Source organism: Plectrocnemia conspersa, unplaced genomic scaffold (genome assembly GCF_051122295.1).
Source record: "Plectrocnemia conspersa isolate PC_06_02 unplaced genomic scaffold, ASM5112229v1 ptg000008l, whole genome shotgun sequence".
Classification (NCBI taxonomy): domain Eukaryota; kingdom Metazoa; phylum Arthropoda; class Insecta; order Trichoptera; family Polycentropodidae; genus Plectrocnemia; species Plectrocnemia conspersa.
The window spans coordinates 17295178-17308373 of NW_028277172.1; the positions used below are offsets into that span (position 1 = coordinate 17295178).

Below are 13196 nucleotides of genomic sequence, written 5' to 3' on the forward strand. Positions count from 1 at the left end.
TTATTGTTCTTATTAAATTACCATGTATGCTCAAACTCAATATGTTCACACATCTTTTTGATTATCAAACAATCCTTAAGGTCACATATAATACACCTTTCGATACACACACATTTTTACATCAATACAAATATACAACTACAAACAATCGAGCGTTACAAAACGTCGTAAGGTCGATTTTTTACACTATATCTATCTATACGCCTCAATTTTTTACATATAATTAATTTGTACACCTACTACATTCGACACGGTTTCTATTGCATTGAGCAAGAACACCTTCTTTATATTATACACATTTTTTATTAACCTCTTCACTGACCTATGGTGTTAGATCTCTGACGAAAACCGTAACCGATCGAAAATCGCGTACTAATTGGCGGAAATCGATTTACCGACTCATTACGTGGATCTTCTTCTATTGCATAACTTTTGTGAATATGTAACACACGCAAGTTATTTGTAACGTTACGTGTATAAGAAAATGAGATTATTATGTTGTTAATAATGTAAAACGTACGATGAGTCGGTTGCCAATTGAATGACAGGCGTGAGATTTTTTTCACTTTTCTTCCGATTATTTTGTTGCGAATTAACGATAGATGATTCGTATTCAGATTGGATGGTATTGTGTGATATGTTGCACAATGTGCATTTCAAAACTAAGAAAGTGCAATTTAGTTTTTAGAAAATTAATCATCTACCAGCCACTTATTATTTAATTGAACAACACGGAAGATATTATAAAATCAGTTTTGATTAATTCAATCATTAACAGTATTTTTACTTTAAGAAATATTTTAAAATTTGACAGTTTTGTATACGAAATATAAGTTGCATTAAATTAATATATTTACATACAACTATAGTTAAATAATTGTTCAAATTCCTAACAGCAACCTTGAGTTTTTCATCGGATCATTAACATTAGTTTTAACAATAATTACAAATTGTATACAATATTAAACATTATGTGCAACTGAAGGAAGCAATATAAAAATAATTGTAGTTTTTCCGTTCACATGAATGGGAAGTTGTTGGTAGTATTTTTTATTATTATCTTACATACAAAAGTAACTATTAGGCGCTAACTCGTTGCGTTAACGTAATAATAACTTAAACGTTTCCTATACTTTTAAGATGCTTTGTAAATTCTTGGAATATACATAGTGTTTAATATTATATATAAAAAACACTTTTAAGCAAAGGAAGATGATATTATTCAATTATTAAAGCCGTATTTCCAGTCTAAAATTTTCTCACGATTCAGTCAACTTAGTTGGACATTAATAACGAAACGATTACGATGATTGCGAAGTATTTTTTGCGTGAATGACAGTCAAGACTGACCAGTTTACTGTTTCGTCAAACTGTCATGTTTTATATACTCATCTATATATATATATATATATATATATATATATATATATATATATATATATATATATATTAAACTATGTGTTTTCTCAGTGTAACATGCAATTTGTACGACGTTTTAATAATGTATTTATCAAATTATCGCAGAAAATCAACAACAATATAAATAAAAATTGCTCATAAAAAATATAAATGTATAGGAAAAACGTATGTTTATTTTATATTAATAATTCAATAATTCGTACAGGATGTCGTCAATTTGATTCTACATAAACGAGTTTTCATTTTTTAGATTATGATCTTAAACGAAAAACGATTTATTAAATGCGTATTGATTTTTCTGTACAATGCACGTTTTTCTTTTAATTTTATATAATATTCTACTACTATTTTTTTAAGTTAAGAAAGTTAGGAACTCTAACTTTTAAAAAAACATTTTAAGATATGCGTCAGTAGCCTTTTTAATACATGGACTACATTTGCTTAATAGTTTTGTACAGTAGGCTGTAATAATTTATGTAATGAGGTGATTTTTTACAATCTTAAATAGTCTGTTATGTACGAAAAAATGTCATATCTATTTGGGAAGCCATTTTTTTTAATAAGCACAAGCATTTTTTATTATTTATTTTACTCTAGTTTATTTATTAATGTAAAATATAAAAGCTAATGATGATTATAATAAAAGCTGAATTAATTCCCGATTTTATTTTGAAGGGTTGCGAAGTCAGTCTAAAATGTATTTATGATCTGATTCTCAAAAAATCATCATTTCCTGATCTATGGAAATGCACAAAAGTCACCCCTATTCATAAAAAGGGTGACAAATTATATATAAAGAATTATAGACCAGTCGCAGTGTTGTCAGCTCCTGCTAAATTATTTGAAATAATTATTCATAAATATCTCTATAATCACTTTTGGCAAGTTTTGTTAGACCAACAGCACGGGTTTCGTCCTGCCCGTTTCACTGTTACTAACCTTCTGTCGTTCACCAAAACGGTGATAACTTCTCTCGATGCGGGAATTCAAGTAGACGTCGTGTATACAGATTTTGAGAAAGCCTTTGACAAAGTTTGTCATAGGTTATTATTAAAAAAATTCTCGAGCCTCGGTTGTTCAGATAATTTAACTCGGTTATTCTCGAGTTATTTAAGCAATCGTAGACAGTTTGTAACCTATGGTGGACGATTGTCAAAAGAATATTTTACCCCCTTCGGGGGCTCCTCAAGGATCCAATCTGGGACCTCTGCTTTTTGTGTTATTTATAAATGACATAAATACAGCAATTAAAAATTCAAGTTTTCTTCTGTACGCAGATGCTTTAAAATTATATAAATGCATTCGATCTGTTGTGGTCTCCTTCTCTCTACAAAGTGATTTAGACTCTCTGTGGAGATGGGCTTCCATTAACCGTCTGCCCTTTAGTGTCGGAAAGTGCCATACTGTGTCATTTTCTCGATCCCGTTCGCCATCAGCTTATTTCTACCATCTCGGTGGTAACATTTTGACTAGAGAAACTTCCACTAAAGATCTCGGAATCACTTTCGAGAGCAAATGGAGGTTCTCTCTACACATACACGACGTCTGTGATAAATCTTCCAAGATGCTCGGCTTTGTTATGAGGAATGCCTTTCACTTTGACGATCCGTCAGTTATTCGCATCCTCTATGACACCTTAGTTCGTAGCATTCTTGAATCGGGATCTATAATTTGGAATCCCCGAATAGCCAAATATTCCCTTTTAGTGGAAAAAATTCAAAAAAGGTATTTAAGATACCGTTACAAAAGGACATTTGGTTATTATCCGTACTTATATCCCAGCGCCTTTCTTTTAGGAGCGTTGGGATATGATTCGCTGAGTACTCGCAGAAAGCTGTATGTCGCAAAGCATTTTTATCCAGCTATTCCCGAGGAATTCCAGTTTTGGGTTCCGGAACATTTTCGAGAATCACGATCGAGACCTCTTTTGATAGCCGTTAGGGCTAGCACATCTGCACTTGCCGACTCGCCTATAGCTGTGGCCATCCGGCTCCCTAATACGCTGGCATATTGACTTATTTAATGTTAGCTACGAGATCTGATCCAGTTTGTATCATTTACTTTTGATATTTTATAATTTTTTGTAATGTTCAAGTATTGTTATATTTATGTATATATACGTTTTTTTATGTTTTATAAATTTAAAATTTGTTTTCGACCATCGTGGCGCATTGGGGTAACCTGTTAGGCCACGATGGTCTTAATTTAATCTAAAAAATAAAATAAAAATAATAAAATAAGTCTATTGTGATGATTGAAAACTTTCTCGTATCATTTTATATAATTTGTAAATTTTTATTCAGTTTTTATTAATGCATCTTCTTAATGCTTATTTATATAATTATAATAAACCGAAAAAATAAGGGATGTTTAACTTCCATAACAGAAACGACAAGGTACAGAGAAAATTATGGGTGCTTAATAATCATTAAAATCGTCATGCATGATCTGCTCCATTAAAAGATTCGCGATGATGACCACATTCCCAACGTTTACATTGTAGATACATATGTATTTTTGTTTTCATTGTAGATACATATGTATATCAATATATTGGACAGCAGTTTGTATGTCATATTTGACAGCAATATGCTCTGAAATGCGTCACCTTTAATGTGAAAATGACATAAGTAATGAAAGCCACTAGAAATGCAACTTCTTCATATTTTAAATTTCAGGCAGAAATTTATCTTCCTCTGCTATTTTTCTTACTACCCTAAATATTGAAGCGGTTTCTTACTGTTTTTTACAATTTTCTTGGCTCTGGAAATACTGTGTTTCAATAATAAAAGATATCCCACTGATTTACAGACTTTGATTTCGGTCTGATGTCCCACTACTTACTTAATGGTTGTTGATTGTGTTTACTTCGTTGTTATTCATGGGTCTAACGTCTGTCATGTTGCAACGGAAGATTTACAATAAATAATTATTTTTCTACCACTGAAGTGATGGACATTTGCTTGAAATATCTGAATGGTTTATTTTTATTATAAAGCTTAACTAAATTGCTTTATTTAATGTGATGTGAATATTTCCAATATTACTTTCTAAAGTTTTGAAACTATATTTCATGAATATAATGTAACACATGATTAATTTATACAATAATAAATCATGATCAACTCTTTTCATATCATGTTTTGAACTTTTCTTTCGGTCAAGTGTCAAAGGCTACATCAAAAAAAAGCACATGACGGGAATTATCTAATAAGTGTAATTTTGCAACCATTCCGTGCGAATTCCATTTTTTTACGCTCGTGAGAATTCGTGCGATTGCGCCTAGAAGTGGCGCATTGCGAGACTCAATTTATGTGAACGCTAAATAGTGTTATAACTAACAGTTGTTTGTGTTTCTAATTTCAGTACCAAAGACCCTCGAAGGAGAGTTCAAGATCAGAAACGGACAATACATGGAAGAATTGGCTGATCCGAATTCGCAATTATACAAGAAGCTCTCTGCAGATATTGAGAAAGAACTGAAGGAAGTTCTCTTCGACCACCAGGCCTTAAACTACGGCGCCAACGATATAGTGTTGAAGGTGCTATCGTTCTCGTGAGTACATTTTTTAAATTTATCTTGTAGCTTAGAAAAATATTAAAGATAATAAAATAAATGACAAGCATATGGCATTTAGGACAGAATATGATATACAACGTATACTGCAATCACTTAAATGGAGTGCGACAAGGGGATGTCTTGCGCCACTTTTGCTTTGGAAGGAATAGTGAGAATCCTTCAAGAGATGAATGTAGATTTAATTTCATTAAGAGCAATAGTATTCAATTAAATGACATGCATTTTTTCTGGCCTAATTCAAGGTGAGAGTTAGTTGAGAAATAATTAATAAATATTGTGAAAAGTAAGGGTCCTAAAATTAACCTTGTGGGACTCCAACAGATAAGGGTCTAACTTCCCTGAACGTTGACGCGATTTCTTACTGTTTTTACAATATTTTTGCCTCTGGAAATACCGTGTTCCAATTTATTGAGTAGAGTCTTAAACTATTAACAAATATAATTCATTATGAAATACTGAAAGATCTTTTCTGAAATCCTCTACAGCAAAAAGTTGGACATTGGTCTTAAGACATGGCTTGTAAAATCCAACTGCTCTTGTAAAACATAATACATTTAAGTCATCCATATTTGACTATTGATTTGATTGTTGAACTATGTTTGGTTGATACTGTTGCTTACTGAAATTATTATATATTCTTAATATAAGCGCATTCAGAAAATTCATTCAATTTTATGGCTATTTATATGCAGAATTTTAGGTAGTTTTATTAAGAAATATTATTTTTTCAATGCAAAAAATATTTGTATATTTTCAAGTTGGGTTTGGTTAATTCGTGTAGATTAGGTTTTGGTTTGAACAGCATATGTACGGTTCGCAACTGGCAAATTGAGTTTTCGCAAACATTTTAGGGCAGCACAATAGAAATATGTATCTACAAGTAAAAATATATTTGGACTTCACTAAGGAAAATGTAACTTCACCGAAAAATAGACATTCACATTCACTTCCATAAAGAATTGAGATCCTCCTGCAGGTCGAGGGAATCTGACTGCACTCTCTTGAAAATTTTCAAGTCATCCGCATATAATAAAAAAATTGAACGATTTATTTATATACCGTTAGCTTTGAATAACATTCACGATTCGGGTATTATTTATGACAAGTGATAGCAAGTTATGGAGATAGATGATATGGCTAGATAGTGGCGAGATGGCGGCGTCGACATAACGACAGCAAAACGTCCCATTCCCCTATCTTGACCTATGAAGATTCTCTCTCACGATCTTATCTCGTCAATAGATTCAGATTAGACACTTTCGCGCTCGAGCGCTAACAAAAGCCATCGCATGCCATGATGGCACACGAAGACTGTGCCTTAATAATTTTGAGCAACTATTCAAATCGGCTTCGTTTTGGCTTTGGGCGAAATTCTCAGCCAGATTTCACTGTTGTGACAAAACCGGTTGCATCATTGATAATGTTAATCAGTCACGAAAGTTTCCGAAACGCATTCGCATATATTAAACCGGTGAAATCGTCCATCTGTTAATCCTTTGCCTTTCTTTTGATTTCAGGTCCGGATCCATAATCGTCACGTACAGGATAGGATGGGAGCAGAAGGCCGGAATCCACGATCCTCCAGATCCAATCACTCGCTCCAATGTCAAAAGCAAGCTAGGACGATATATCAAATCGCATCACAACTACCTGGGAGACTACAAGATAGACCCCGAGTCCATCAAGAGCAGCAAGATCGTGGACATGTGCCAATTTGATAGAAACGGATGCGATCACGAATGCACATTCGACAAAGTGACAATGGACTTCTTGTGTACGTGTCCGGAAAACATGAAATTGGACAAAACAAACAAGAAGACATGCATACCTAGTTATGATGATCATTCTCACCACGATGATAATGAAGAACCAGAACCGAGCGCTGAACCTAAAGCTGAACCAGAACCAGAACCTACGAGCGAACCTTCAGCAGAACCGGAACCAACGAGCGAACCAGCTGCGGAGCCAGTACCTGAACCTAAATCAGAACCGGAACCGGTAACAGAGCCAGCGCCTGAGCCTAAATCTGAACCAGAACCAGTCACAGAACCAGCTGCAGAGCCTGAACCTGAACCTAAATCAGAACCGGAACCAACTGCAGAGCCAGAGCCAGAACCTGAACCAAAATCAGAGCCAGAACCAGTAACAGAACCGGCTGCAGAGCCAGAATCTAAGTCTGAACCTGAACCAGTAACAGAACCGGCTGCAGAGCCAGAATCTAAGTCTGAACCTGAACCAGTAACAGAACCGGCTGCAGAGCCAGAATCTAAATCTGAACCTGAACCAGTAACAGAGCCTTCAGCTGAACCTTCTGCAGAGCCTGAACCGGTAAAAGAACCATCAGCAGAACCTGCACCTGAACCTACCACAGAACCATCCGCTGAGCCAACTGCAGTACCCTCATCTTCTGAAGAACCCAAAGCAGAACCTTCCGCTGAGCCTTCTGCAGAACCGACTTCTTCAGAAAAACCTAAAGCAGAACCATCTGCTGAGCCTACTGCAGAACCATCTTCTTCCGAAGAACCCAAAGCAGAACCTTCAACTGAATCAACTCCAGAACCAGTAGCTGAACCTAAAGCTGAAGAATCAACAGAGCCTGCAGCTGAACCATCCGCAGAACCATCAGCTGAACCATCTTCAGAACCTACAACTACTCCTGAACCATCCGCAGAACCTTCTGCAGAACCAACATCAAAAACAACAGAAGAATCAGTACCTGCAGCTGAACCAACTCCAGAACCCACAAAAGAAACAACCACAAACAAACCGGACATTGTTGTAGAACACACATTGGCAGTAGCTCAAAATGCAACTGTAAATGAAGATAAAGGAAGATCACTTGCAGAGAAACATGTAATAAAAACAGATAGTGAACCATCTACAACAGAATCTGGAAAATCAGATGTTGAAATGGGTGGCTTGTCAGTGCTATCGGACAACATTGGGGATATAAGTAATGAAAATGCATCTACAACTGAGACTATAGAAAAGATTGTTGGTAACGCCAATGGTACTGAATCATCTACGCACGAGTCTGAAGGAAGACACTTCAACGAAGATCTAGTGAACCGAAATTACGATTTGGATGATATAAACGGCCCAAGTGAAATTCTACCTGAAGCTGAATTCAATAGTGAAGAAGAAGAAAATGGAATTTTAGAGAAGAAAGAAGAACACTCAAATAAAATTTCGAACATCACTAACAATGAACTTGTGATTAAAGAAGTTTCAAAGGACAATGCAACTATTAGTGTTTCAATATCGTCTGCATCTCCGGCGCCAGTTTGGGAATCGACGGAAGCTGATACCGTGTCTGAGAGTAATAGTATAACACCATCTCAAGATAATAGAGTGGTCTTTTCTAGTGTGTATGTGACGACACCATCGCCGACAACTGAAAGCAAAATTAACGAAACAACAACTTCACAGACAATATTGGTGTTACCGGAGAATACAATGATGGGATCGGACTTGAATGTTGAAGATAATACAGAAGCCAATAAAGAATTAGAAGCAAGATCTGAAGATGTAGATGAAGAATCTGAAGAGGTTTCTAAAGACAAATTTGAAGACGATGATGAGGACGTCTGGTTAGATAGTACAATGACCGTCCCAAAGATAGTAGTAACCGATGAAAATGGAATAGATAAGGAACATGTTGATGATGCCCCAGTTTCTCACATGTATGAAGTCACAGAAATAGTCGAGGACACTGAACCAACAATTACCGAAAAGACGGTGATTTTAGGTATCTCTAAGAATTCAACGATATCAAAATCGTCGGATTCAACCGAAATGCCCGCCGTTGAAACTACAACTGAAACTCAGAATGTTACTGAAGTGTCTATGACAAAAGAGAATGTAACTATTTCAAAAAGTGATAATGTAAGTGAAGCGTTCAACACTGCCGCAGATATGAATCCCTTCCTTCCAGAATTGGAGAATAACGGTACATTAGTTCATAGTTTACAACAAGGACACGATATCGAAAGAATGAATTCTAATGAATCTAAATTATCTGATTCTGAAGAATTGAATGAAAATAGTATCCATGTTTCGAGTGATAATAATGCAACTGAGTTGGAGTCAATGAAGAAAATGGAACCAAAGCTGAGTAATGATGAATTGTATAAATCGAATCCAAATGATAAGAATGAAGATTTCACTCCCTTTTTTGAATCTGAAGATTTAGGCGTAATTCCATTGGATGGAGAAGAAGATAAAAAATATGATGTTAAAGATAAATTAGTATCTGCTGATAATAATAATGTCACTAACAACGAACCTAAGAAAGAAATTGATGTAGATATTTCAAATGATGATGATGATGAATTGATAGCATCTTCGACTGAAAATATCCCTGTATATAATCATAATGCTACTTCAGTTGAAACAACTACTGAAATGTTAAAGAATCTATTAGAAGAAGTAAAAGAGAGCATGTTAAATAATAGTATGGAAGTAAATAAAACTAGCGGTGATTCAGATATGAAAGGCAAAATGAGTTTGATGGATTTAATTAAAATGACAACGTCAAATGAATCTTCTATATCTTCTACTGAGACTCCTCAACCGACTACAATTGCTACGGATCTGACTACTTTAATAAATAAATTGAACGAATCAGATCTGAGTGGTGCTGTGAAGATGATCGAAGCTATGATGAATTCATCGGTTAAATCTAATGAAACAGTGGAAGAAGAGCCTGCCAAGAAAGAAAAGGATCCGAGCTTATCTGAAGAAGACGTTAACGATATTGGAGATGATTTAGGTGTAATACCCCTATCAAAATTGAAGAAAGGTGATACAAAGAAAGATAAAGATAAACTGAACGCATTCAAGAAGAAAGTCAAAAAGGGCGATAGCTCCGAGAGCAACGATATATACAACGACGAAGCTAAAGAATCTGACGAAGTAGTAGATGAAGCCACAGAGTCGAATCATTTTTTATCCCAGGGCCCCCTAGTGAATCACAAACCAGTTGATTCCAAAGAGGGGGCTAACAAGACGATCACACGAGTGGTCGACGCACCGACTTATGTTCCTATAAGCTCAATTTCCTATTCCAAGTGCGCATCTGGACAGTTCCAGTGCAAAAACGGAACGTCAATCAGAGACGGTAGCTACTGTGTAGCCTTGTCCGACAGATGCGACTCAAACAAAGACTGCACGGATGGATCTGACGAGGAGGGATGCGAAGAGGATGGATGTCCGGGCAGTTTCCAATGCTCGAGTGGACAGTGCTTAAAGAGACATTTGGTCTGTAATGGTATCATTGACTGCAATGACGGAAGCGACGAATTACATTGTGGTGAGTGTTAAATATTAGATATAACACAATACAATTTTTTTCATTTTGAGCACTTTTTATACATTCTTTATCTTTTCCTTTTACAAGTATGGTTATTCTGTCAGTTTATGTCTTTATAACACTTTGGTATGTACAAGTTTTAAATCCTCCAACTGTCATTTTTATTTAATTAATAACATTATAGCGTTTAGATAAGTTTATTTTAGTTACAATAATTAAGTTTCGTGACACTCCGATAACATATTAATAGATTTCAGCTCATATTTTAAAAATATAGTGATTCTCTTCTACCTCCTAAATACATTTCTCTAGTTCTTATAAAATGTTAAATGGTATATGACCAAAAGAATAGACATCACTCGTCCACAGGGAGAAAAATAATTTTTCACGCAAAACATCCAATGTTGCACACGATGTGTAACAAGTTCCGCCGTCTTGTTAGAACCACGTGTCTACCACATCAACATCTTTGATTTTGTGCTAAAATAATCGGTTGTCAAGCTCCTATAGCGCACATCGTTGTCTATTACCGTCCAACCTTCATTCCTTTCAAAAAAGTAAGGCCCAATGACGCCCCCTGACCACAATGGCACCAAACAGTCACTTTTTGGGCATGTAATGATCTCTCGTAAATCACATGAAGTTTTCCTCGCCCTATATGTGGCAATTTTGCTTATTAACATACCCAGAGAGGTGAAAATATGCCTCATCAGAAAAAAAGATTTTCTTTGAAAAATCAGCATCAACTTCCTGCTGCTCTAACACCCAATCTGCCTAAATTTATAATATGGTTAACAACCTTCAAGGCTAGTTCGCGCTGTGGTGATCATTTTATTTAATCATCTGTAACATTCTAGATGACTGGAGATGCAGCTTTGATGAAATCCACTGCAACATCGGTTCTCGCTGCATACCTTTAACTTGGAAGTGCGACGGAAAAGAACAATGTCCCGGAGGAACCGACGAATTGAACTGTCCTCAAACTTGCTCAGACGATCAATTCTTATGCACCGAATCTCGCGTTTGCATAAGTCAAGCTTGGAGATGCGATGGCAAGGTAGATTGCTCGGCTGGTGAAGATGAGAAATTATGCGGTTCGTAATATTTACTAAATTATTGTATACATTAGTCTGGTGAGCGTTGATATTTATTTTACCATTTGTTTATTCAGATTGTTCGGTTGATCAATTCAAATGTCAACTCGGCGGCGGCTGCATATCAATGTCGCACGTCTGCGATGGAGAAGCACAATGTCCAGACTCATCCGATGAATGGGAATGCTTTTCGTTACTAAATTCTGAAGAAGCATTCACAAACAGTACAGAAGAAGCAGACATGGAAAGCAATTCTACTTTGAAGAATATATTGAGAGCTAGAAAACACGGCGATAATTGGCTCTCAGTATGCGCTGATCAATGGTTAGAGTCTTACTCGGATACACTCTGCCAACAATTGGGATATCATGGATCAGCTCATACCGAATACATCAGTGAACCGAATAAGCAAAACCAATACTTGAAGTTAGAGCTTAAAAACAATCAAACGATTAACGAAAGCTCTTTGCTATTGAACCTCAATATCGTCGACGATTGTCCTAATAAATCGATATTATCTATTCAATGTCAAGAATTTAGTAAGTTTAATAAAATATGATTCATAAGTCATACTTTTTTATGTATAAAAAGAATTTTCTCATATAGATAAGATACGTTAGTACAGCAATTATTATCGAATAAAAAAGTATTGTTATAACGACTTATAAATCATTTTAGAAATTGATTATTGAATAGTATATTGCCCTTATTTACTAAACACATTTTATATTAGCTTGCAGTACTCATTCTCCATCAAGTGTAGTATCCGGTAGAGTAGTCGGCGGCACTCAATCGAATTCTGCACAATGGCCAAGTGTGGCATTGCTCTACAATCAACACAAACACACAAAGTGTACAGCCAGTATCCTATCGCCAAAATGGTTAGTGGCTAGTTACAGCTGTGTGTTTGAGGCTTTCGCCGGTGACACATCAGCTCATCATATGAAATTCCATGGTGACAATTGGGTGGTATACGCCGGTCACACGTTTGTCGACCTAGGAAATATGAGCCTCGCTGAAACTTATGATGTGAAGAGAATTGTAGCTTATAGTGGTGTAAGTATATTTCAAAATGTTGGCTTTTTTTCTTTAACCGATATATAAAAACATGCAATATTATATTTCAGGTAAAATATAACCAAGTCATGTACAATGGAGATCTAGTAGCCGTAGAACTGAAAGATCCGTTGAATTTCAATCAAGCTGTGGGGGCAGTTTGTTTAGCGAGCGATCCGATAGAACCGCGTCAGTTGTGCGCAACTGCTGGATGGGGCGTAAATCAAGACAGCAGTAAGATAAACATTGATTTTGAGTAATAAATATGTTTTAGTAAAATTTTAACATGTATAAATGATATTCTAGATACATCTGAAGAGCAATACTTACATTATCTACCAGTGCCTACGATAGAACAAGATGAATGCAATTCTACAAGGCATTACAACGGATTGATTAAAGATCAGCATATTTGTGCGGGTTACACAGATGCTGATAAATCACCGTGCTATGTAAGTTATCTATATAAATTTATTTAAGTCACTTTAACATTTAAAACAAGAAAACAGTATGTAAAGAAAAAATGTTACCAGCATAAGTTTTATATGGAAACACTCTGTTTTAACCCATGGGCGAGTAACGTCAGCCAATCAGGTTAGTGTCACCTCTTTTATATATTCCATGTGACATTTATCATCCTATAGGATTAAACTTAAAGTTAAAGTAATAATTTGTGTAAGCTTCAAAACGATGAGAATTCTGTAACAAACTCTCTGTAATTGAATCAGACACACTA

At 35.5% G+C, this 13196-nt stretch overlaps 1 protein-coding gene across 4 annotated transcripts in view; it reads left to right on the forward strand.

The window, feature by feature from the left end:
* The window catches only part of LOC148233190 (uncharacterized), an 84904-nt gene that overhangs the window by 70271 nt on the left and 1437 nt on the right, over window positions 1-13196 (forward strand). For all 4 annotated transcript variants that reach the window (XM_088190782.1, XM_088190784.1, XM_088190783.1 and 1 more), the window contains 7 exons: window positions 4786-4975; window positions 6517-10310; window positions 11168-11404; window positions 11482-11943; window positions 12138-12460; window positions 12532-12694; window positions 12767-12912. In XM_088190782.1, coding sequence (XP_088046908.1) covers window positions 4786-4975; window positions 6517-10310; window positions 11168-11404; window positions 11482-11943; window positions 12138-12460; window positions 12532-12694; window positions 12767-12912 — 5315 coding nt within the window. The remainder of the gene's footprint in view (window positions 1-4785; window positions 4976-6516; window positions 10311-11167; window positions 11405-11481; window positions 11944-12137; window positions 12461-12531; window positions 12695-12766; window positions 12913-13196) is intronic.